This window comes from Polyodon spathula, chromosome 3 (genome assembly GCF_017654505.1).
Source record: "Polyodon spathula isolate WHYD16114869_AA chromosome 3, ASM1765450v1, whole genome shotgun sequence".
Lineage (NCBI taxonomy): Eukaryota > Metazoa > Chordata > Actinopteri > Acipenseriformes > Polyodontidae > Polyodon > Polyodon spathula.
In genome coordinates this window covers 3,991,923-4,019,481 of record NC_054536.1, presented here as the reverse complement: position 1 = coordinate 4,019,481, position 27,559 = coordinate 3,991,923, and the positions used below count along the sequence as shown (strand labels likewise).

Sequence of the window (27,559 nt, the reverse complement as noted above, 5' to 3'; positions counted from 1 at the left end):
TTGTACCCCCCGTTTTTTTTTTTTTTTTAGGATGGTTCAGTGTTTGTTTCCAGGGATCTGTATTACGTTTGCAATTTTCCAGTCTAGAGGTACAACCCCTGTGTAAGAGACTTGATTTTAAATAAAGTTATTTATAACTTATAGGAATAACTTATTAGCCTGGATCTGTGGACAGTCATGATAATCTTCCTAAATGGTCAGGGTATTACACAAATAAAATTCTAAAAGTCAGGGAATTGTGAAGACGGAGATCGGGAAATAAATTTTGCCTTTATCTTGTCAGCCCTTATTAAAGACATAGGCTGACCCAATAGAACAAACGTTAAAAATGGTGGAAGAAAGTAAATTAAAACTCCATGTATCATCTTCCTAGATCAGGTTGTAAACAATAAAATTCTAATTGCTGTTTTAGTCCCTTTAACACTTCTGCCTCTATTATGCTAAAGTTATTTAAAACTGAATAGGAACAGGTCGGCATGTGGGGCATGTTGTCTGTATCCCTCAGGATGAATGGTGATAAAACTTGTTCGCTACCCTATCATTCTGAGGCTTAACGTCGTCAAAAGAGCATAAAGGGTTTTTTTTTTTTTTTACGCGCTTGATAACCACATTGTATAGTAACAAGCTCAGGTGTCTCTTATTAAATACATAGGATAAATCAGGAATGGATCAAACTGTTATGCAATGGGAGTCTTATTTCTGACCCTGTAAACATAAACCCTGTTCTACATAGCGGGAGCTTCGTTCAGAGTAAAATCAACTGAAATCTTGACGCTATCATTCCGACCCATTAGTGATGTTAAACATTTATGTGGTCCTTCTGGAGCAGAGGATGTGTCGGGATTCTTTTCTGCCAGAGGATGAATCAACACATAGCAGCACCTGCAGCATTCCACTGGAGGCCTGCCAGGAAAGAACATGAAGAACATCCAAACCACCCTCTCAATCTAACTGAATTCCAGCCTCCCAACAGTTCCCATTCATCAATACTTTAGTAGTATATTCTACACCTGTGCTGGGAAAAACAAATCCAACCCTGCTGAGACCAGCTAATGACAACCGTTGCGATAACTGTTGCGTGATGTTTAGGTTGGAATTAAGGATTACATCGTATTCTCAAATAAAGGAGTGTAGCTCTAATCACTACAAAGAACTACAAATACTGGAGTTAAAACCCTTTCATGTTCAGCGTTTGAGTTCTGAGAGGAAAGTTTACATGAATATCAGCTTGCTCTTTCGTACTTCTCTTTAATTGCTTTACAAGACAAGTTTTTTTTTTTTGTTCATTTTATTCTTCTTGGGATGTTTATTAAATGGTTCTTGCTCGTTATGTAGAGTTTCTAATCACTGTAATGACTAATGGGTGTTTACTGTAGGATCTCCACCTTACGAATACAATACAGTTTTGATGATTGTTTTCAAGTTAGTTTTTTAATCTTTTAAAAGCATTTTTGGGGGCTCGTTTTCATGTTGGTCTCAACAGTTATACTTACCTATTTGTTGTTCCAATTACTTTTCTATCATTTTTAATTAAAATCTTTTACAGCCTAACAACTTTTTAACACTCATCAGGCTGTGCTTCATGGGCCTACAGAACATGCCTTACCACAGGGTACCACATTGGTACAGGGTTTTATCTCAGGGGGTATGTATTGAAATAACTTTTTAGTTCCAGATAACTAGATTCGTTGTTGTGTTGGTGGCTGTGGGCGGGAAATTAAACATGTTATTCTCTCTAGATGTATATTTTATCCATTAAAATTGAGCATAATCTTCAGTTTCATTAGAACATAGCACATGCATTTGATCTACAAAGGCACTTTAACCAGTTTTGCTTATGTTAAGAGTTTGATCACACACACATACACACACATTCCCTAGTAAAAGTGTGAGCACTTACAGTTATGATACTGTTCCAACCTTCCAGTTTATTGACTGCCTCGCCCCCCAGTAAAACAAAGACATTGAAATTTGATCATGACCAAAGAAAGAAATGAATGATAATCCACTGCTTGACTGTTGGAGTACAGTAGTTTTACACTAAGACAAAAGCAATTACAATTATAACAATATATACTTCTTCTCTAAAATACAAATGTTTCTGTTGATGTGTGTTGCTTTTCAAAGCATGGACACCAATGTGCAAGCAGAGATTGAGCAAGCTTGTATACTGTACATGAGGCAGATGCATCTGATCATACAATAAACCGGGTCTGATCATTTTTCAAAAGAGCATAACTCCATTTACATATTGTAATATTATTTATTTATATATGTATTTATTTATTTGTTTAACTAGGAGAGTCCTGTTGAGACTAAAATCTCTTTTACAAGACCTAGTCAAGAAGACCGCATATAATAAAAAAATAAATAAAATAGAGTAAACACACAGGTTCAAATGAGCACAAACAGTACAAATAAATGAATCACACTACAAGAAACAAAAATGTGTCTCGGCTTTACAGATGCCACGTTTTTGGTTTCAGTGCCTTTAAAGGGATCAGCACCGTAAGTTTCAGTTCTTCCTGGAGTTTATAACAAGACCACTGAGCTGTAAAATGGAATGTCTTTTTAAAAAATTCTGTACAGACTTTAGGAACTGAGAGATCTAAGATTAGAAGTACTGCTGGAGTTAATTAACAATTTATTAAGATATTTGTGGTTCTGCCAAGGATAACCTTATAAACAATTATGTAGCAGTGTTTGAATCTTTACGAAGATAAAGAAGTCGGACCAGCCAATCTTTCTCAGTCACAATGATGAACAGAATGACCCAGGTTGGTTTAAACCTCAATGCAGAATGGAACAAAGGATCCAGTTTTCTTAACCATGGCAGTAGATATTTTAAATAACATCACCATTGTCAATCAGAGGCAAAAATTTATGCAAGAAAAGTTGTTTTTTAGTAGGACTGAAACACTTTTTGTCCTAATATATATATATATATATATATATATATATATATATATATATATATATATATATATATATATATCCCATATTACCAGTATTTAAAAAGCCTAATGGCGTGATACATAATGTTACAAAATGGCAAAACAATTAAAAGGACAACAGAATCTAAACAATGTCTAGGTTTGCTCTGTTCCTAAAACAAGCTTGTAATGTTGGCCAGTTTAATAACCTTTGTTAATTGTACAAGCTACTGTACACAATACTAGAACCTTGTGCGCCTCAATATAAAAGCAATATCTGTATCAATGTATAAATAATGTAAGTGTAAGGAATACTGTGTATTCTGTGTCATTAGCCCAACACGGTGAAAATGCAGGAAACTGTTGTAAACAGCCCTTCAGTGCAGCATTGTACACAGGGTCCTGGGAAGAAGTTATTTATGGGTAAGTGATGCATGGATATTGTACCGTGCACATGTTCAAACTAATAACAAACCCACTTACACACTCCAACTCATTAAAAATATTGTTATTATTATTATAATCCATAATTTCAAACCGAAACAGGCATTGACTATAGAGCCAATAAAGGAGGAAGCAATTACACACAAAATCCAGTTTGTAAACAAAATAAAATAATACAGCATTGCGCAACGATGAACTAAATCTGCATTTTTAACAAATAACTAAATATGGTCATTAAAGCTATGTGCACTAACAATACACAGTGTAGAATAGGCTACTGTAAAAATAACATGCAGCTGTAATTTATAAATCAATACAATACAATATGTGGTTGCAGCATCCTTATCCTGTACCTTGTAGCATATCACCTTGTCTGTGTTGCCCAACTTCCTGCTGCCTGGCCCTGCACAATGTCTGTTTGCTCAGTCGTGTGAGAAGGAATCATTTGTAAAAGTAGCTGTTTGGTTGAACAACATCAAACTTGAAAGATTAAAGAAAACCTACGTCTACAATGTTTTTTATGTCAGTCAGTTTTTTTGTTTTCATTGTCGTTGCATAAGCATTGTCCTGTGTACAGTACAGCAAGGCTCTGCCAAGCTGCATTGTTTACTGTTGGCAAGGTGAGAATAAGCAGTACAAAAACTGGCAGGGAAGTCACTTTAACCATAGTTCAAAACTTCCAATACCAGAATAAATCATTAGTCAAATAGCTAATATCTTATTTGGCAAGAATAAATAAATTGCGTCAGAGTTCGTCTCCTCCTGCTTTTTGGCTTCGTCTAACAGGGGAGGGCAGCTATCCTTCCCTACAGTCAGCATCTTCACATATCTGCAAGCTAATTTATGGACAGGGGTACCTCAAAGGTGAGGAATGTAGTGTGCAATATGTACAATGCAGTCATGTTGTCTGGTTTGTTTAGTCAATAATCTATTACATTAGTTTCTCACTGAATCACGATGGCTTATTTTATTTTCAAAGCCTCCTGGATGGCTAGGTCTGGAGGTTGTTCTCTAATAAATCAAGGTTGACACCAATATTGGTATTCACTGTAAGTGTTCACATTGTTTAATTAATACCAACTTCAAACTACAATGTTCAGTTTCTGGTGCAGTGGAAATGCAGTGATCTGCCTGACTAGTAGTGGCAACACAATTTTTCCTGAACACACCTCAGTTCTTATTTCAGAGCAGCAGCTCTTCTTTGCAAAGTGTGTAAGCATACGCATGCATTGCATTTTATAACTGTTACATGTATTAGTTTATTAGCAATTTGTCACTTGTATTTTAAAGATGTGTACTGTGGATAGAGGAGGTGGGTTTATGGGTCTATGTTATGTGCATTAAGCACCAGCAGTTCCAATACAGGCAGTACAACTATATGAACTAGGGTTTGGTCTTCTGTGCATGGGATTTGGCAAATATGTCGTTTTAGTTTTTAACAAAAAGTTTTCAGATCAGAGCTGTGATGCCAGAATTAAGCTCTCTCTTGAAATCTCTGGTGTATACTTGAAGTAGAACCGGTGACCCATGTGGTTCGAGGTTATTCTTATCAAGTTTGCGATAGTTCACATCATTCTGTATAAAGGGAATGATTATTGCTTAAACTGAAATATAAATAAACAATATTTTTTGGGGTGCGAAAGTTAAAATCTTGTATTGCATTGTATTGTATTTCATGAGTGGCTCTTCTGACCCTGCTTGCTGCTTTATTTTTTTCTAAACTGCCGGCTGTTTTCACAGAACAATGCTTCACGTTTATTTTCTTATGTAGCTGAAAAACCTTAATGGGCTGAAATAATGAAAAACACATCAAAGCTTTTTGCCATTGTTAAAGTAAAATACATACTATGTTTAAAAAGCTTTTGTCAAACCACAAATAATAATAAAGATACAATACAATAACTGGAAAGGAAAATAGCCAGTGTCTTATTCAGTAGCATACATTTTATTGTACCACATCAGCCTTCATATACTGTAGCCCCAGTCAACATAATATACTAAGACAGCTCTCCTAATTCATGCAACTGGGCAGCATTTCAAAACAATCAGGACTGGGATCACACCTTTCTAATATAGAAATATCAGTCATTGTAATTTAAATAGAGTGATTGTGATGGTTAACCACAAGAACATAGATTCTGTGAATTGTACCTATTTTATACCACACTGTGTAGAGACCAGATGTTTCATTTAGAGTGAGGGAGACAATAAAGTAATTTATCTCTTCTTTCTACCTTTATGTGAGTATTGGAGTGGCTTTCCAAAGTAGAGCACTGTAATATGAACAAGCAGTAACAAAACCTCCTAGAAACTTCGATGCTCAGAGAAATGCAAGCAAGTCTTATTATAGGAATCTCTATGCCATACACTTCCTTAAGGATTCTAAATCATTCTGCAATAACAGAACACACCTCAACAGCACAGTGCCTTCAAATAAGTATATCCACATTAACATTTAAAATACAATGTGACAAAAACACTTTCAATCTAGTATGATTCTACTGTTGTCAAGAGTTGTTAATATGGTTTGTTTAGTACTGGTAGTTGGCACTGGGTTTGATGATAAGGGGATACAAGGTCCATGTGCTAGCAACATTTATTTTAATGTTTTTATCACACAAGTAAATATGTTTCTGGTCTTTTTCTGAAACAAAAGCTTTTTTAACAAAATGTGCTGCTTATTTTAATTGTTTTTGTTATTCTCCTGTTGTAATGCAGAAAAGGTGTTAAACAGGTAAACAATGACATGTATATTATAAAGGTGTTAAACAGGTAAACAATGGCATGTATATTATAAAGGTGTTAAACAGGTAAACAATGGCATGTATATTATAAAGGTGTTAAACAGGTAAACAATGGCATGTATATTATAAAGGTGTTAAACAGGTAAACAATGGCATGTATATTATAAAGGTGTTAAACAGGTAAACAATGGCATGTATATTATAAAGGTGTTAAACAGGTAAACAATGGCATGTATATTATAAAGGTGTTAAACAGGTAAACAATGACATGTACATGTATATTATGTCATGCCCAGGACTAGAAAAATGAATTTTGGAAAAGAAAATTATAATAATCAGTTCAATCAATTTTGTTTCTATCTAGCGCTCTACATAGCACAAAATACATCAATACATTAATAACATCAGATACATAAAAAATACACTAGACACAGCATTTAAAATACAAAGGAATGTTAAAAGAGAGTTAATACAAAAGTCATTACAATATATAAATAAATGTGAAACATCCATTCTAAGTTATACTAAAAAACAGTTCATTACCAAAAGCCAAGGAAAACAAGTGTGTTTTAAGTGTAGATTTCAGTTTTTCCTGCAGAATCACAGCCTTTCCCAAATAGTGGCAGTGAGTTCCAAAGAGTAGGGTTAGTGCAATGAGCTGATGAACCAGCCAGCAGCCCAGCTCCAGAGGAGCATAGCTCACGCCCAGGGACATACAAATGAAGGACTAGTTTTCTGGAAAGCTTTAAAGGTCAGAGAATCTTAAAAATGACCTGATAAGAAAACGGGAGCCAGTGTAGTGATTTTAGGACAGGCTTATAAAAATCAGGAAAGGTCAACTGCTATAAATAGTTATATTTTAAGTCAGCCTTTTCCAGGTAGCAGCAATGCCTGTCATTCTGATAATCTGTACTTATTCTATTTTCATAAAACCCTGCCCAGAGCATTAGAGATGTACGGGATGTTTAGTGTTTGACCTGTCAATAGGCTCGCGTCATCACCTCAAAAGCTTGATACTGTTCGCCAACAGGCTCCATTCGAGATCAATGATAGTCTATAAAGAGTTAAAAAAAAAAAAACAGACAAAAAAAAAACCCTAAACACCCTTCTTTTTCACAGCAGCTTTAAAATATGCGGTGTCTGAACATTTCAGGAATTGATTTCAGCACCTCTGGCTGTGATTACTTTTCTTACTTAAAGGACACATCAGCACTACATGAACGATAAAGCATAAACTATCCCACCTTGTGTTCCGAATGTATTTGGTCACTGTATAATAATCTGTGTGCGCCCAAACATCTGCATAATGCCACACTGCTATGTCCAAAATCACTGTTCTGGAATGTATCTTCTGAGTCCAAAAAACTTCGGCATATACCCTCACACTTACTCTGAAACGTACTAGCATATGCCAAGTGAAGCTATTTTACCTCTGTGTGGAAACACACTGGTCTGTGTGACAAACATGGTCCGTCTAATTTTCCATAAGGAAGGAACTTGTACCTGCTTTTGTTTTGTGTAGTAGACATTTTTTACACTGTACATGTTTCCTTTGCTTGTTGTATTTTGATGTATTATTATGATTAATGCTGCATTCTATTAAAAAAAAAAGTGTGTGTTGTGTAAGTGGTTGTGGGGAAAAGAAAACCCCAAGATGGAGTTCTTCTCATTTCCAACTAATGAAGGGACCTGCCCACAATTATAGCAGCACTGTGTTATTACAATCCCCAGAGTCTTAGATACAGCTCCAGCTGATTCAGAATGTTTGCAGAATGGACGCATATCAAATAAGCTAGCAAATGAGATTCGGAAATGATGTATTTCCTTTAGGAATGAGGTCTTTGAGAATGATCCGACCTAAAAAAATAAATATTGCATTTTTGAATTCTTCATATTTGGTTTTCATTTGCATTTCCTGATACAACACATGCACAATCAAAAAGTCGAATTCAGCCACAAATTTCATCTCCCTATCAGTTTCTGAACAATCTGATGTTGAAATATTGTCTGGCATTGCAGCATTATGCAAATGTTTGGACGCATACAGCTTATTATAAATACAAGTGCTGATGTACCCTTTAATAGCGCATAAAATTGGCCAGTATCACAAACTGTTTCTTTCTAATTACATTGAATTCCCTGTTTGTCACTCTGAAAATCTGTTAATCCTAATGATGTGCCCCATGAGGCCAATAACCCATAGAAGGGCACACAAGTTTCAATAACCCATCAAAGGGCACACAAGTTTCAATAACCCATCAAAGGGCACGCAAGTTTCAATAACCCATCGAAGGGCACACAGGTTTCAATAACCCATCGAAGGGCACACAGGTTTCAATAACCCATCAAAGGGCACACAGGTTTGAATAACCCATCGAAGGGCACACAGGTTTCCCATATTGAACCAGACTCAATCACCCACATAACGGGACTGAACATTCCTTCTTTTCCTAAGCACCAAAGCTCACAATTTGTAGAGTCATGGGCATTCTCAGAGTGTAGCGTCCCAACTGCTATATTCAAAGAGGAAGACAAGCATGAACCACATTAAAATCTTTTCCTTTTGCTGCAGTTTCAGATTGGAATGCATTGCCAATGGAACTTTGATCAGAGACTTCCCATCGTCAATTTAATAATGTGTTGGTTCGTTATGTGTATGTGTATGTTGTGTATAGTTTTAAATGTGCATTCTGTGTGTTTTATGTGATTGTAATTTTAAGCTGTTGGATGCCTGTAAACAAGCTAATTATAGCTCATATGGCCTTTTTCCAATAAAAATTTTAAACAAAAATCTTTAGCAACTAATTTAAAGGGACAGACACCTGTATTCTGTATTTATGAAAAAAAGTGGAAAACAGTGAGGGCATTGTCCAGGTGCTGCACTGCTGTCACAGATCCTGTTCCCTGTCGGTGAGATTGCATGAGGTTAAAAGCTCTGTGAGCCTGGTTCTTCTGCATCGTGGTTCAGACGCTCGCTTGCGGTGTGCAGGGTCGCTGGTTCACACTCAGCCTCTGCCCTGTTACATGAAGAGTAAACTTGCCTTTTAAGTTTAGCTCAACCTATCTTTGCAGCTTGGCGTCTCACGTATTATCCATGGTCTCAGTGCACATTATTTTACACAAAGACTTTTTTTTTTTTTTTTTTTGCTGTGCATTGTTTAACATTCAGAAACTTTGGTTTAAATAGCCTACCTACTGCAGCAATTCAGTAAAACAAGGCTTTTTGAAATTATTATGCGTTTGACAATAACACAGCATCCCAAGTTTGAAGAAATGGGATCTAGAAACACTGACTCAATTTTCCAACAGAAACTAATTTCAATCTCAATTTCTAAGCAAGTTTTCAGAAATGGAAATGATGAGCATGGCGCGGACCAATACAATTGGGTTTCTGCAAAAAAAAAAAAAAAAAAAAAACATTTTGAGCCAAATGCGAATTTGTATTTGTAGCTCATGCTGTGTAATAGGTCGTGTCATACTCACTGTAAGATAGATTGTTGCAGTATCTGTGCAATACATTGCCCTGGACACCAGCTTTGAAACACAAGGGCTGAGGATGGGGCTTGTATCATCCCATTCAGATCCCTTACTTGCTCAATCTCTTGGCATCAGTGAATAGATAACCATCTCCTCTTTAAATATAAGCAAACACATTTTAATGTGAAGGCCGTATGAAGTGTGGTCGCTCCACAGCATGTTATCCATTTTCTGGAAACACAGAATGCTTTGGGTGGAAAGTGTACTGCCCGTTGCAATAACCCCACTCAGACCCTTGTTTTCTAAGAATATTGCTATCCCTGAATACATAATGGTCCTCTCTTCATAAATAGGCAAAAGTTTTGTATAATCGCTCACCAAATGTTATCTGTCCCTTTTAAACACAAAAATAAGTATCCAAGATTGAATGCTGAGCTGTTTTATAGGATAGAAAACCAGAAGATTCATATCAAGCAGGGACCTTGCTTGAGATATATATATATATATATATATATATATATATATATATATATATATATATTATATATATATATATATACATATACATAAAACAGTATATAACAAACAAAACACACCCAGTACATACAACAGCTGTTGGCTGTCTAAATATTTCAATACTTTGTGTACACTACTTTCATTAGCTTCATGCACAATTCAAATAACACTGCTGTAAAAATAAATAACATTGTGTCTGTGTGCTTTTCTAGGGTTTCATAGAGCATCGCAGATTAAAAATGAGAGGCCTAATTTATCATTCTTAGTGGCGAGATACAGTGTCAGTACATTTTTAGATAACACTGAAGAAAACAGTCCTTCAGATGAAACCTGGTGTACAGTACTAGGTACCCACTGTTAGCCACATTGAGCTCAGTCCAGCTCAGGGGGACTGGCAAGGCTGGGATTGTGAAAACCACTAAAGCTACAGTATACTGTATAATACACTCATCCACAGTGACAGAAATGTACACAAACATATCTCAGACCTGCATACATGTACTACAATAACCTTTATTCACTGCTTAACCACAATACTGGTATTGGAGCGTCACCCTTTAATCATGAGGGCCATAGACTTAGCAGGAGCCCTGGATAAGGGCATCTGCTAAGAAATAAATAATAATACATCAAATAATAACATATTACTGCTTTTAAGAGTTCATGACTTGCACACTGTACAGTAAACCTGGAGAAACACAGATATACACAAATACAGCTGAGTGCTCACGAACAGCTTCAATTGTGATAGACTTATAAAACTACCATATGTTTACTGTTTATATAGAAAGTATTTTAGGCCTCAGTTATTACTGTATGTTAAAAATGTTACAAAACCATGCAACTGCCACTGAAAAACACATTGCAGTTTTTATCATAGAATCTCTTGTTTGTTCTCATAGTTGACATTTTACAAGGTGGTGAAGGCTCTTTACACACTAGGATACAGCGCATCTTTGATTGCCCTCACCACAGGGAGTGCAGTCCTTTGTGTTTTCAGGTAAGTGTTGTACATGTTTGCAATACAATCACTGATACTCAACGCACCCTTAGGGTGGAGATGCACAAGCAATTTGTAAGAAATTGTTTTCTTGGCAACGCAAATTAACAGTATAAATTGAGTGTGTTATCAGCAAATTTCCAATTGGCAATCGAGTTGCTAGAATAGACCACTGCTCTATTTTCATAAATTCAGTTTACAAGTTTTCTACAGGCTGTGTGTGTTCAGCCAATGATATTGCATTTTCTAATCACCTGATTTCACTCTCAGTTTTGCTAACAAACTGAAGATATTTTCCTTCTCCCATCAAAATACTGAGTTCAGAGATTCTTCTGTTTCTTTTCTAACTCCGCTGCTCCACACTCAAGGTTTTCTATGTCGACTTTTTTCAAAATGATTCCAATTACTATAGCAGCTGCTGAAGCATGTTTACTGAGCACAGGCTCCATTTTAAATTTGCTTAAAACAACTGTCGATGTCCCGTGTGTGTGTGGCACATTTATAACAGAAATGGTCCATTTTTTTGTAGTCAACTAGAATTTACAGTAAAAATTGCTTGTGTATCTCCTGCCTTACAATTGGTCCAATAATTGTTCCAAGGCTTTCCAAGTAAAGAGAAGCAATAAAAAAAAAAAAACAGCATAACTATTAGGGCTGTGCTAGGTTATTTTTTTTAGATGTCTTTGATCTGGCTGGGATTTGCATTCAGCAAGCTAAATTAAATATATTTTCTAACACAGTTTAACATTTAGCGCAAATCTACATGTTAAGCGTTAGCTAGAGGGCACGTCAAGGGTACGAGGAGATAGGTCTGTGTGAATAGAATAGGGGTTAGGGGTATAACACTAGCGAGGGGACTGTACTTGATGGATGCTCTAGACCAGGGGTCCTCAAACTAATTTGGATGAGCATAATTGATCTTACTTGGCTGTTTGCGGACAAGCTGACTATTGCATAGGTTGTTAAACACTGCCTTCCCCTGAAATAATATATATATATATATATATATATATATATATATATATATATAGATAGATAGATAGAGAGAGAGAGAGAGAGAGAGAGAGAGAGAGAGAGAGAGAGAGAGAGAGAGAGAGAGAGAGAAAATTAAATTCTAAATACTGAAATGTATTATTTTTCTCAATAACAGTCGGCGAAAGTGCTCACCTGGTGTACATCCCGCCTCTGCTCACGAATGATTGGACCGCTGTCAGATCTTTCACTTTCCCATTGGCTACTCACTTGCCTTCAATTTTCATGCAGAATACCGTGAACAGCCTCTGCTTGCTTATGATTGGACAGATGCGTAAAACTTTGCAGATATTTGACTCTCCTATTGGTTAAATTTACTGTCAGTACCTGCAACTGAAACAGACACATTTTATGTCCCACCCAGCTAACTTATGATTGGGCTACTGCAGAGAAAATGTAGACATTCATTTGGTTGATTGTATCACAGAGGCCCTTGAGGAAAAAAAATATGTCGAGTACGTACAAGCACGACATAAGCGAGCAGCGCTGTCAGCTGCTGTGACACTTTTGTTGGAAAACTTGTTTTAAGCTTTATTTAATTTCCCACTGTACGACCCGCTAGAAATGTATTCACAGCCCATAATTTAATTACAGCTGCCGCGGGCATGATGGCCTGGCTTCGCAGGCACGAATTTGCCCGTGGGCACCATGTTGAGGACCACTGCTTTAGACAAAGCTATTATGTGACAAGTGCATTTAAAAAAAAAGGCAGACTTGAACAAAATCAGTCATTACAGCTGTGCTGTAAATCAATGGGAGCCTTTTTGCCGTAACAGGATTTTGGAATTCCATTGAGAGTGGATGGCAGAGAGATTCTCACTTGTCGTGTAATTAATGTTTCTTATTCACCTACACTGTGTATTATAATTCAGCTATGGATTAAAAACAAACAAATATCTTGCATCAGTTTGTAGAAAGCACAAACTCATCTCAAAATGGCTCTTAAAGTTAGCAAAAGCAAAAATGCGGTCCTTTTTACGATCTAGGCTTGTTATTTGAACATTAAACAAATGATGTTATGATTAATTCAAATCAAAGCTGTATATTGAAGCTTAATGTTTTCAGCCCAGCCCTAATTTATATTACCTATTAATAAAATGAATTACTATAAGTAGATAACCATCCAGTCATGGTTCTTAATATGATGAGGAACATCCTTGCAGGGGGCCCTGCTCATGAACCTTTAGCTCAAACAAAAGAAAGACAATTTCTGAACATTTCTCTAAGCCTGGCTCAGTAAGATGTAGGAGCTCACAGTATGAGGCATTGCTATGGTACGGTTACTACCACATACTGTCATGTGTTCTATTTATTAAATGTCAACCTCACTTCAGGTCTATTGCAATTCTAACAGTATTATCGTTGACAAATGTAAACTAATTTGTTAAGCAACTTTATATAACATGCAATTAGCTGTATGTGTAAAATGTGTGACTTGTCTGAATAAGGTAGGTGCAGAACTAATTACACACAACAGTATATTAGCAGTGCTGACATTAAGTTGTTCATAGGCCAGTCAAGAAAGCACTGACCGGAGTTACATGTTTTATTCCTAGTGCTGATTTTACAAAGCGCAGGTGCTCACATTGTCCTCTGGCCTTTTCCAGGAAATGCAAATCTGCCTACTCACCGTAAAACTCAAGGGCCTATGTGAACAAGGCTGGAGAGGGAGGGCAGGAGAATAAAATGGTGAACACTTTGCAAAGTGAAAACGTGACACTAAAGTTGGGGAGAAATTAACCTCTTCTATAAGCATGACAAGATCTTGAACCAGTTTTTTTTCATTCCAACTAGAGTCCAAGGGATTAAATGGTCTAATCTTTTTTCATGTTATACAAACCACTTTACAAAAAATTAACATAACATGAATGACCTACAGTTTTTAATTTTAGAAGAAATAAAATCAGATAATGTGCAATATAGAAGAATGGAGGAAAATAAATGGATAAACACTCAAAACCATGAAGCCTGAAGTTAAATAGAAAGGAATAGTAGATCTATACATCATTAACTATGTAGTAAATGACATCACAAGCACAATAACATATTTAAATATAAATGAGTATAGTTACCATGGCATCAAGAGCCTGTACCTCCACCTTTTTTTTAAAACACGCTTTCACTTGACAAAGATATGTTAAACATACCGAAACACTGGGAAGTATATACATATATACTGTGTGCACACTAGTGAGCACATTTATTACAACACCCCATTGTTTCTGTTGTTGGAATTATGAAATCAAACCTTTGAAAATGAAAATCTTGGAAACTTGTTAAGAGATAAATTAATGATTGTCAAAATGAATTGATGACTTTAATAGACCACAATTAATTGAAAATAGTAAGATAAAAGGAATACATAGCCACAGATGATAAAATGCAGAAGACTTTTTAGAAGTTGTTTAAGATGCCTAGTTAGAGCATACAGTTGTTTAACATTTTCAGAAATTATTGTTTCTATCTCACTGATAGCTGACCGAAAATTGAAATTCTCTCACCCTGAGGTTTATATATAATTATTTTTTACTAGAGTAACAGTTCCACTATATTTTGGGTATAAAATATGTAAATATTTAGAGTAACCACAGTATACCTCCAGCCATTTTGTAACAAAGTTGTCTGTATTGTAAATACTGGCTTTTAGAAAAAGATAAAGGCACAATGAAAGAGAATAGGGTAACTGAAAATGTTTCTCTGTTTTTTCTGCACACAGAAAACTTCACTGCACACGAAATTACATCCACCTGAACCTGTTCTTCTCTTTCATTTTGAAAACAGTCTCTGTTTTAGTAAAGGATATGATTCTTTACTCAGACATCAATTACATTCAGTGTACAGAGGAGAATCCTTCACTGGTTAGTAAACTTCGTTCTTTCCTCATGAGTAACACTGCCAGTTGAATATACTCTTAATCATGTCCGCTAATATGACTCTGTTTCATGTTTTGTGCTTTTACATACTGTAGATTGTGGGGTCTGTTTTAGTGAACTAATGAGTGGCTGATCTCAATATGGACACCTTTTAATTCTATAGGAATCCTTCTTGGTTTCACCCCAGTGCTGATCTTAGGACCCGATGCTGTTTAGATTACCGAAAAGGACCCCAGGTGGTGTCCTGTTTCTTTCCAAATCAAATGTTATTTGAAGCTGGATGACAATAAGTCTGCTTTACTTTCAAGCTGTGGGAGGGGGGCACAATTTAATTTAGTGCAAGCCCCTCCAGCTAGATCCATTGCCAAGTCATTCTATAGTAAATCAATTCATGAGCATGGTCTCACTGATGAAGAAGCGGTGACCTGAAGGAGACTTGAGAGCACAAACCTCAGCAGTCACCCTGCAAGAATGCCCAGGGATCGACCACAACATTTTCATTCTGGGTTTTTTATTTTGTTTGTTTTGTGGAGTTTTTTTTTTTTTTTTGGTTTTTAAGAAGTAGTTTTTAAACTTTTTTTTAAAGCAAATGTCAGAAGACATCACATCTGCAAACTGAGGTCATGTAGCTTCCACATGCAAAGAGCAGCAGCAAATCAGAATCATTTACTTTTGGAGCACAGCAGGACATTATGGGCCCTAGTTTTGAAACATGTTGAAACCTATAAGAATTAGACCACCCAAGTGACCCCTGTTATTAACATTAGTTAATGGTTATTTAGTGTGAACTGAATTACAGTTGAAATAAATAAGTGAAGAAACAATGAAATGACCATGTAGATAAAAACAATGTTCTCAGACAAACACCATTGAATGCCAAGCACTGTACTTGATTATTATTATTATTATTATTATTTATTATTATTATTATTATTAAAATGTCAACAATGCCCACTGTAATTCTGTCTTTCTGTTATTTCAGATTGGCTGCAAGGCAATCTTGGTGGTTTTCCAGTACTGCGTTATGGCAAACTTTTTCTGGCTCTTAGTTGAAGGCCTGTACCTTCATACTCTCCTTGTTGTTATATTCTCTGAAACTAGGCGCTTTATAGTGTATCTCCTGATCGGGTGGGGTAAGATGTGTTAAATATAACATTTTTAAAATGTCTTGATAAACTCTTGCATTCCAACAGTGACATTGTGTTGAGAGCCGCATGGCATTTCCCCACATGTAATCCATGGCTGTTAAATGATTGGGTGTCATTCTAACCATTACAGTTGATTCACTAGATTCTATGGACTAGATTCTCAAAATCCAAATTGTCAATAGCATTATTGTTGTCTGAAAGGTAAAAACACCAATAAAGAAACAACATCAGACTACTCCCAAGCACCTGAGGTAAATGTCTGAGTTGTATATTTCTGTTTTTCAAACTTTTTGGGTGTGTTTTTACTATCTGAAAAATAAATTGCTAATGATTTTTTGGAGTACAGGTAAATAGCTTTGAGAAGCTATCCTATGTGTTTACGTCTGCAGATTTACAAACTTTGAAATGGTGTCATCCCTTTGAAAGTAATTGAACAAAGGGGGTTCTAGCAGAGAACTCAGTTTAACCTAAGACCAAATCATGTAAACATCAATCACTTTCCAATATGTGATCTAATCGTCAATCCAATAGTTAGTATCTTATTTTTCCTAGATAAACAATATGTACAATGATAGACAAGAAAAGGATTGATATCTCCTGATCGGGTTTGCCTCCTCAACCTCCACCTGCTTTCTGGCTTCGTCTAACGGGGAGGGCAGCTATTCTGCCCCCCTGCCCATGGCTTCTCAGTCAGCCTCTCAGTTATCTGCAAGCAAAGGTCAAAGAATGTAGTGTGAAATATGTGTAATGTAGTCATGTTGTCTAGTCACTGTTTTAATAAATAATCTATCGCAGGGGTTTTCTGACTGAATTATGTTTTATATTAGGTTGTGTTGAGAATACCCCATAATGTAAGTTAAATATCCCTTTTTTAAGGGACAAACTCTCTCTCTCTCCTCTCTCTCTCTCTCTCTCTCTCTCTCTCTCTCTCTCTCTCTCCTCTCTCTCTCTCTCTATCTATATATATATATATATATATATATATATATATATCATAATATATATTATATATATATACAGTTAAAAATAAGAGGAAAGAATTTCCTTCCTTCTGCCACATTGACGAGGGAGTGACCCTAATAATGTAAATTTCCTTCTCTCTGGATTTGCAGGAATATCCCCCAAGTATTATTATGCAAATGCTAAGCGCCAGAGTAGGAGGCAGAAGGCACGTGTCACTTTTTCCTCACGGGAAACATGGTGAAAGTGTCAGGAAGGAACGCAGGGCCGAGGGACCAGGGACGTCGGGGCGATAGGGGGTCGGAGAAATCTTTAATGCAATGCTAAGCCTGCATTCAGAGTTGTGGAAAGCAGCAGCAGTACTCTATTATGTGTTATTAGGAGAGTGTCATGGATGTAACGCAGAGCCAGGGAGAGAGCCTGGGAGAAAGGAGATCTCTTTGTCAGTGTGTGAAGCTAAATAAAATAACCGTCATTCACTGCTGCACAACCAGTAACAATGCTCAAATACTGAGGGATCTTGAAGATTGCAGGAATTGCATTCCCCCAATTGTATTTCAGGGTTTAATTACTTATAACATCACAACATGAAGTGCTTTCATAATGTGAAAAGGATCAAGTTACAAAGAAATGCCATCCTTATGAAGGTGGGTTTTTAAGAAGTCCAAGTTAAACAAGAGGCAGCTGGGTTAATGCCCTCCTTCCTCTCATAAACTCAAACTCAAACTTTGCTCTTATGTGCAGTACTGTATGTACACAATGAGTCTATTGTGACCATTTTGCAAATATTTGTATAGAGCTGATTAACTTGTATAACTACGTATAAAATTTAATTAAGTAAGAGTTTGACAATGTCTTGTTAATTTGCCTGGGGTGATGAAAGGGTAAGCTGTCATTTAACATCATATCATTTATCACATATATCACTGCAGGTAACAATAGTCTTTCCGAGGGGCATTTTATTTTCCACTGTGAGTCTGCAGTACATATTTAATATATGAGTCAGTCAAAATAATAAAAGGCAAGGTTGGATAGTAAATATGACGTTAACTTTATATACTGTATTTTGTTTAAATATAGCCGATACAGCATAAGTAAATAAGTAAATAACATAAATAAATAACAGAAAATGTTTTTGAAGTTCATACCACAAGTTTTTCTTTCTTTTGTAGTATGTTTTATAATTCATTTTCTGTTAAGTCACAGAATCGCCATTCAGCAGTTTTTTCAATTTTATTCATCCATCTCATCTTGTTGTTAGGAGTGGAGGTAGAGGGCGTTCCTTTGAAAAGGGGCAGGACTGACAGTGATGTGAACCAATCACTGGTGTAAGGATGTGATGGCAATAGTTTCCGCCTATGATGAGGTTTTAACCAATCACAGGACAGAATTTCCAAGCACTTACTTTTTTTTTTAATCACAACATTAGGGTCCTGGTATTTTCAAACAGTATGACAGATATGAACACTATGATTTTGTGGCTAACATATCTTCCCAGCAGTTATTAATTGTTTTGTGTTTATTTTGTTTTATTTAGGAATCCCAACAGTGTTTGTTGTTACATGGACTTTGACAAGGATATACTTGGAGGACACTGGGTAAGTGTAATTCTATTCCATGGTTGCTAAGAAACACCAGGCTGCTGAAACACAACCAAAGTGAGGCTTGGAACCTAGGCTTGATGGTGAACTGCAGTGCAGGAAGTGAAGCAGGAAGCAACAGGTTCAACTTACAAATCCATAACGTGGATGTTAAATCATCTGCATATCCTAAATCCTGAAGATTGTCTGACAAGAACTGATAGACTTACTGAGCCTATGAAACATGCTGAAAGATAGAGGGATTATAACCAGTGATGATGTGGACAACATGACTGGAGCACATGCAGTTTGTGTAAAACTACAGCAGCTATTTTATTTGAATTATTTTTGTTTTATTTTCAGTTGCTGGGATACAAATGATAAGAGCTTTCCGTGGTGGGTTATCAGAGGACCAATTCTAGTTTCCATTGTAGTAAGTTTCCAACGAGCTTCATGGCCTACAGAATGAATGGGTTTCATTCCACAGAGAAACTACACAGCAGGCTCTCCGGAGAGCACACACTGATGTTTCTAATTGTGCCTCTTTTAGGAGAATGACATGCAATAAATTAGAACGCATTGGTCTAATTAGTATTGGGTAAATGATACAGCCTTTCAGCATTCCTTTGAGCCCTAAAGATTCCTGAATCCCGACCAATGGATGAATGCAAGCTTAGCCTTTTGTCAATGTTACACTCACAACTTACCATGCTGATGTATAGTAGTGTAGATTTATGATAATCTTTGCCTCCACGTCTTGCATTTACACTTATCTTCAATCTTATCTTCAATCTATAAGCCTATGCATCAATCCGAGACAGATGCATAGGCTTATATGAATCCAAATGATTAATTGCATTTTATCAGCTGTGTATGCAAGTAAAAGCCTATATATATATATATATTAGATAGATATAACATATGTATATATAGACTTATATATATTATATATATTATATCTATATCTATCATAATATATATATACTAAAAAAATATTTATATAATTTTTTATATATATGTGTGTGTGTGTGTGTGCTTGTGTCATTATACACAACACTCAGTATACATTAATGAGTTAGGTTTTTGGTTTTGTTTATTTTTGTTTTGGAGTTTAAAATAAACATACAGGAATGCCCTGTTGAAAAGATGTGCTTTTGTGGAGTGCCATTCCTTTTACACAAAAGATAAGTGAAGAGGGTCCTGCATGTGGCAAGCTCCCCCTGGGTTTGTCATATATGGTGTCAGTGACAGGATTCAAGCACCTCCAGAGAGACTCAGAGGGGATAGTAGTTTAAAAATATAAAAATGGAAGCTGACTTGGGCCATTGTGGATTGCCTGCGCCTGAGGAGCTGAGGTGTTTGCTGAATTTTTTTCGCCAAGTTCAGGCAACCACATAATTGGGGCTTGACGGCAACCTTGACCACCTGGGAAGACTGGCTGTCTCACCACCATGACTTGCTCCCAGCACATACTCCCTGGTTCTACTGTGAGTATAGTGGTGATCCCTGTCATTGCTGGAAGGACTGCCTGGAGGACAGTGTGACAGATTGGTGTCGACTGTGTGAGCACTTTAGACATGGGTGGCAGGAATGTTCGGAGCCAGAGATGGTCAGAGGGAAGGTGGAACTCCTAATACAGGACGTGCTGTCCCTAATGGCTGTGAGGGAGGAGCCCAAGCATCCACAGGGTGGGAGCCTGAGCGTCCAGCACCCAGAAGGGGGGAGCCCGAGCATCCAGAAGGGATACACCCGAGCATCCAGCACCTAGAAGGGGGGAGCCCGAACGTCCAGAAGGGGGATGCTCAATCATCCAGCATCCAGAGGGGGGGAGCCTGAGCATCCAGAAGGGGGATGCCCAAGCGTCCAGCACCCAGAAGGGTGCAGGCCGAGCATCCACAGCCCAAGACGGGAGAAGCCTGCATGTCCAGAACCCAAGAAAGAGCCGCACTAGTCTCCAGTGATCGAGGGAGAGCCGCACCAGTCTCAAGTGACCGAAGGGGAGCTGTACCAGTCTCCAGAGGTAGACTACCTGCCGCTCCCGCCTCCACCACCAGAGGGAGACTATCTGCCATTCCCTCCTCCACTGCCAGAGGGAGACTACCTGCCTCTCACTCCTCCACCGCCAGAGGGAGACTACCTGCCATTCCCTCCTCCACTGCCAGAGGGAGACTACTTGCCACTCCTGCCTCCACCGCCAGAGGGAGACTACCTGCTGCTCACTCCTCCACCGCCAGAGGGAGAATACTTGCCGCTCCTGCTGTCTCCTTCACAGGAGGGAGACCACCTGCTGCTCCTGCTGTCTCCAGCGTTAGAGGGAGAAGCCTCACTGTCTCCAGCGCTAGAGGGAGAAGCCCCGCTTTCTCCAGCACAAGAAGGAGAAGCTCCTCTATCTCCAGCGCTAGAGGGAGAAGCCCTGCTGGCTCCAGTATGAGAGGGAGAAGCCCCGCTGTCACCAGCGTGAGAGGGAGAAGCCCTGCTGGCTCCAGTATGAGAGGGAGAAGCCCCGCTGTTTCCAGCGCGAGAGGGAGAAGCCCCACTGTCTCCAGCTTGAGAGTGAGAAGCCCCGCTGTCTCCAGCGTGAGAAGGAGAAGCCCTGCTGTTTCCAGCGTGAGAGGGAGAAGCCCAGCTATTGCCAAAGCAAGAGGGAGTAGCCCCTCTTTCTCCAGCACGAGAGGGAGTAGCCCCTCTTTCTCCAGCACGAGAGGGAGTAGCTCCTCTGTTGCCAAAGTGAGAGGGAGAAGCACTGTGGCCAGTGGAGTCTACAGGAAAACAACACTGCATTTGCTGCTGAGGGGAGCCCGATGAAAGCCAGTTTCACATCTATCACTGCCGTCGCCTCCTGAGGGTCTGCTGCTGTTGCTCTCGCCTTCCGGGGATGCCTACACGTCACCGCCAAGGGATGCCTGCACCTCACTGCCTGGGGATGCCTGCTTGTCATCACACGGGAAATTCTGGGGCCGGAGCCCAGGAAGAGGGAGTCGCCAGCTACAGAGAAGGGTGGGGGAGGTCAGATAACTGCTTCATAAGAACATAAGAACATAAGAAAGTTTACAAACGAGAGGAGGCCATTCAGCCCATCTTGCTCGTTTGGTTGTTAGTAGCTTATTGATCCCAAAATCTCATCAAGCAGCTTCTTGAAGGATCCCAGGGTGTCAGCTTCAACAACATTACTGGGGAGTTGATTCCAGACCCTCACAATTCTCTGTGTAAAAAAGTGTCTCCTACAAACTCCATTTGTGACCCCTGGTCCTTGTTTCTTTTTTCAGGCTGAAAAAGTCCCTTGGGTCGACACTGTCAATACCTTTTAGAATTTTGAATGCTTGAATTAGGTCGCCACGTAGTCTTCTTTGTTCAAGACTGAACAGATTCAATTCTTTTAGCCTGTCTGCATATGACATGCCTTTTAAGCCCGGAATAATTCTGGTCACTCTTCTTTGCACTCTTTCTAGAGCAGCAATATCTTTTTTATAGCGAGGTGACCAGAACTGAACACAATATTCAAGATGAGGTCTTACTAGTGCATTGTACAGTTTTAACATTACTTCCCTTGATTTAAATTCAACACTTTTCACAATGTATCCGAGCATCTTGTTAGCCTTTTTTATAGCTTCCCCACATTGTCTAGATGAAGACATTTCTGAGTCAACAAAAACTCCTAGGTCTTTTTCATAGATTCCTTCTCCAATTTCAATATCTCCCATATGATATTTATAATGTACATTTTTATTTCCTGCGTGCAGTACCTTACACTTTTCTCTATTAAATGTCATTTGCCATGTGTCTGCCCAGTTCTGAATCTTGTCTAGATCATTTTGAATGACCTTTGCTGCTGCAACAGTGTTTGCCACTCCTCCTACTTTTGTGTCGTCTGCAAATTTAACAAGTTTGCTTACTATACCAGAATCTAAATCATTAATGTAGATTAGGAATAGCAGAGGACCTAATACTGATCCCTGTGGTACACCGCTGGTTACCACACTCCATTCTGAGGTTTTTCCTCTAATCAGTACTTTCTGTTTTCTACATGTTAACCACTCCCTAATCCATGTACATGTGTTTCCTTGAATCCCAACTGCGTTCAGTTTGAGAATTAATCTTTTGTGCGGGACTTTGTCAAAAGCTTTCTGGAAATCTAAATAAACCATGTCATATGCTTTGCAATTATCCATTATCGATGTTGCATCCTCAAAAAAATCAAGCAAGTTAGTTAGGCACGATCTCCCTTTCCTAAAACCATGTTGACTGTCTCCCAGTACCCTGTTACCATATAGGTAATTTTCCATTTTGGATCTTATTATAGTTTCCATAAGTTTGCATATAATAGAAGTCAGGCTTACTGGTCTGTAGTTACCTGGTTCAGTTTTGTTTCCCTTTTTGTGGATCGGTATTACGTTTGCAATTTTCCAGTCTGTCGGTACCACCCCTGTGTCAAGAGACTGCTGCATGATCTTGGTTAGCGGTTTGTAAATTACTTCTTTCATTTCTTTGAGTACTACTGGGAGGATCTCATCCGGCCCAGGGGATTTGTTTATTTTAAGAGCTCCTAGTCCCTTTAACACTTCTGCCTCAGTTATGCTAAAGTTATTTAAAACTGGATAGGAACTGGATGACATGTGGGGCATGTTGTCAGTATCTTCCTTTGTAAAAACTTGTGAAAAGTAATCATTTAACATATTTGCTATTTTTTTTCTTCCTCTACGATTTTGCCATTTGTATCTCTTAAACATTTAATCTCCTCTTTGAATGTTCTCTTGCTGTTGTAATATTGGAAAAACATTTTGGAATTGGTTTTAGCTCCCTTAGCAATGTTCATTTCTATTTCTCTCTTGGCCTTTCTAACTTCCTTTTTGACTTGCGTTTGCAGTTCTGTGTACTCTTTCTGCGTACTTTCTTTTTGGTCCTTTTTTAATGCTCTGTAAAGTGCCTTTTTTCGCTGAATATTTTTTTTAATTGATCTATTAAACCATTTTGGCAATTTAGTTTTACATTTAGATTTGTCTACTTTAGGGCTATAATTGTTTTGCGCCTCTAGTACTACATTTTTGAAGAACAACCATCCTTCTTCTGTGGGTGTTTTCTCTATTTTACTCCATTTGCATGCTTCCACTTGTAGCCGTTCACTGCCAGAGTGCGCAGCGCCGCTGCCACTGCCGCAGTGCCCCGCGCTGAGGGCAGCATTACCACTGCCCATGCCACCTCCAATTTCAGAGTGCACCGTTGCAAGATCAACTTTTCCACTGACAGCATGTTCACTGCTTGAGAAGCCAGCATGGCTGCTGTTACCATTTCCACTGGTAGCATTTCCCTTTCCAGGATTGCCCCTGCCGGAAGAGCCAGCCTGGTCACTGTCAGCATTGCCAGTGCCAGTGTGGTCACTGGGAGAGGATCTCACTCCATGGCCTCCACCCATAAACCCATTGTTGCCTCTGTTTGTGGGCAGAGATGAGGAAAGAGACTTTTGGGACTTTAAGGGGTGAGGTGGCTGTGGAATGGCTGTGTGTGCTTTGCATGAGGGGGGGAGGGGATATGTGGCAGAGCGAGAGTTCTGCCTGTAAATATTGTGGTATTTGTGTGTGTTTTGGTGGTGGATGGCAGGGATGGAGTTAATTCCTGTCCCTGCCAAAAACATGTGAGACTGTGGCTGCTCCTTAATTGAATAATTAATTGTTACATAGTCATAAATAGATATAAGATGTGGGACAATGACTCAGGCTCCTCTTTTTGCAGGTAAATTTCATCCTATTTATTAGTATAATCAGAATCCTGGTTCAGAAGTTAAGGTCACCAGATGTTGGAGGCAATGATCAGTCTCAGTACAAGTAAGTTGTAAGCTAATTAATCAGCATACTGTCTATAAACACATGTGCTTTATTTTTACTTGTTTGAACAAGCTATAAGTCATCTGAATTTCATGAGTGAAAACAAACCTATAAGCAGAGGAATAGGGATGCATGCATCCATAGGCAGGCCGCAGCAGTTTATTTATGTCATATGTGTTCCATTATATTTGACTCCGGTGTATTTGCCAAAACCAATGTATTTGGTTTATTTAATTACTATGTGTACTTTAGAAGAAAATGTTTTTCCTCATCTGTCATCTAAAACATTATTGCATAACTTTCTGAAAACTAGTCATAGCACGCCACTGGCATGAACAGCCTCTAAACTCATTATCGCACTGTAATGTGTTTAAGTAAGCATATGTTTAAGATCAAGTCTAGGGATTCTTGGGGAGCGTTTTATTTATGGAAATTGGGGAAGCTGTAAATCGTTCCACAGTGTAAATGCAGCTTCTTTTAATGATCTTCCTACTACTGGCATTACAGTATGTGCCTAAATGCTAACACTGCCAAAAGATGGTGCAGTTGTTATTTGTGTTGTGGTTTCTCTTTCAGGAGACTGGCGAAATCCACACTGCTGCTTATCCCACTGTTTGGAGTTCACTACATCGTGTTTATTTCACAGCCCGATGCCAGCGAATATCAGATCGTCTTTGAATTAGCCATTGGGTCTTTCCAGGTAAAACACTCTTTTTCTTAAGTGTCAGAAGTATTGCTTTTTTAAAGTTAAAAAGTTTCACTAATAATATGAAATATTACTCATTACAGGGGCTGGTTGTTGCTATTCTCTACTGCTTTTTGAACAGTGAGGTAAACTTTTTGTATTTTTTTTTCATTACTGTATTAGTCTTGATAACTGCAGTCCTTAAAAAGAATATACCGTACCAATCCAGAAGACAACTTCATGTACACACAAAGGTTGATATACTGCAGGCAAATACAATGCCAGGTTTCATTAGTGACATCACCCCATTATGTGTTGCATAGCCTCTTCACATGACCCTACAGTAAACCTGGTTTACAAACAAAGAATGTTGTGCTTTGATTCCCATGATTGTTGCTAAATGGCTGAATAGCTGCACACGCTCTCACCTGTCTTTAATAGGGCTCTCGCAGCACGTTACCACAAACATGTTAACTGCCTAATATTAAGTCATTTTAATTGTTGCATATATCTTACGCATATATCTTTTGCACTTGCATTAGCTGCACAGGTCTCAAACTGTCAGTTTTATAAAAGGCACTTGCTGTAGCAAACATGTATTGTATTTGAAAAACTGAAATCTGGTACGACACTAAATTAACGAACGTTCTGAGCTTGCTTGACTTGCCTTTCAGGAAGTCTTACTGCTTTACTTCCTTGGTCACCCCAGCAGTGTCTTCTGGCTCAAAGCATGTTACTGGCTGAAAGCATGTCAGTCAATAAGGGAAGGAAGGAAGCAGCTCATTGGTTATTGAGAGGACAGGTGCCAGTGAAGGGGTGAGGGCAAATTCAACCTTGTGAAATGACCCAGGAAGGTCAAGACAGTCCAGAAGCATGGCAAGCAGAGATTTCTTTGCAATATCAGGTTTTAAAATAAAAATTAATTTGCGAAAACATTTGTTTCTTTCAAAACTACTTTTGTGACCTATAATGTATATGGTGGAGGATATTTTGTTGATGTTTAAAATGTTAAAGAGTTGCATGCATTTCTAGTAAATTTAAACATATGTAGTATGTATTTAAATGCTTTATCAGCGTGACCTGCTATAATGAGGCAAACATTGCATATCACCCTGTTTTTCTTTCTTACAAAACTGAATTTCAGGTACAAAGTGAGGTGAAAAGGAAATGGCGCTTGTGTTTGCACCTGTATGTGAGCCGAGATTACAGGCTGCACAACTCATCCATTCCTAGAAACGGCTCTGGCAGTGTGTCTTATTTCCACCGCAATTCCAGGGCTCAGTCCTTCCAGCAGACAGAAACCTCAGTTATGTAATCCAAGTGTCCTGAAGCCCTGCCCTTGTAATTGTGTATGAGTGCATTGTTGTGTCGGACTTCGTTTTACATGGACGACCGTTATTTGCAGAAATATAAATGTGAACATAACTGTGTATATGTCACCAAATTTATTGATTAAAAGGTTTTATTGCAAAAATAATACCAAAAGATGTATATGTTTAAAATTGTTACATGTATTTACAACTTTAATAAAAATACAATAATTTAGGAACTAACCCTAAACAATATCTTTATAAACCTTACTTGATTTTGAGACCCGGGTGATATACTCAAAGTGTAATTTGCTCCATTGAAGTTAGAAAAATACAAACATTGTTCCTTAAGACATAAGACATGCAGTACAGGGCTTGATTCTCAGGGGTAGATGTACTAAAATGGGCCAGTCACAATGCAAAAATACTGCAATTTGAATATTTGTTGCGACAATTTGCAAAGTATACATTTTGTCGTATGTACTGAGAGAAAATATGTTAATGAAGAGAGCTTTTCATGTTTATTCAACATAAGGAGGTGTCAGGATTAAAAAAAATACAATAAAATTGCACACACAAACATCTGTAGTGCTCAATGTATTTCAAATGTATAAATCATTGTGCTTAGAGGCACATGCGTGCAGTCTATTGCTCCCAGCACGCTGGGGAAATCAGAAATGTGTTTTCAAGGCTTGTAAGTGTGCCCTGCTTTTAGGAAAAATTAGGTACTTCAGTGTTCACTTCACAAACACATTGAGCACATCTGGCAGCACATGAGAAAAAGCAGACTGGGAAATGCCAGCAACAATTGCGACTGTTTAAAACATGCTTTCAAAAGTTCTTAACAAATTGATGCAATTGTAAGTGTTGCAGCTTCGATACATCTCACTGTATAATTTGAGAACCCTTATTTACGCTATCACCACCCAATTTTTGCGAATTTATGCAGGAACACCAATAATTACATTTTCATCTAAGGCTGAACCACAAAGAAAAACTGCTGCCACAAAGCATTCCCTAAAAACATTTCCAGCTTGT

The 27,559-nt window shown here is 38.1% G+C and overlaps 1 protein-coding gene across 1 annotated transcript in view; it reads left to right on the top strand.

The window, feature by feature from the left end:
• LOC121310508 (vasoactive intestinal polypeptide receptor 2-like) overlaps positions 1 to 27,044 on the top strand; it is a 78,710-nt gene extending 51,666 nt beyond the window's left edge. The window contains exons 5-13 of the mRNA XM_041243644.1: positions 11,017 to 11,114; positions 14,863 to 15,004; positions 16,002 to 16,152; positions 18,665 to 18,725; positions 19,071 to 19,140; positions 24,435 to 24,526; positions 25,103 to 25,226; positions 25,316 to 25,357; positions 26,356 to 27,044. Coding sequence (XP_041099578.1) covers positions 11,017 to 11,114; positions 14,863 to 15,004; positions 16,002 to 16,152; positions 18,665 to 18,725; positions 19,071 to 19,140; positions 24,435 to 24,526; positions 25,103 to 25,226; positions 25,316 to 25,357; positions 26,356 to 26,526 — 951 coding nt within the window. The 3' untranslated portion in view covers positions 26,527 to 27,044. The remainder of the gene's footprint in view (positions 1 to 11,016; positions 11,115 to 14,862; positions 15,005 to 16,001; positions 16,153 to 18,664; positions 18,726 to 19,070; positions 19,141 to 24,434; positions 24,527 to 25,102; positions 25,227 to 25,315; positions 25,358 to 26,355) is intronic.
• Positions 27,045 to 27,559: the final 515 nt, after the last annotated feature.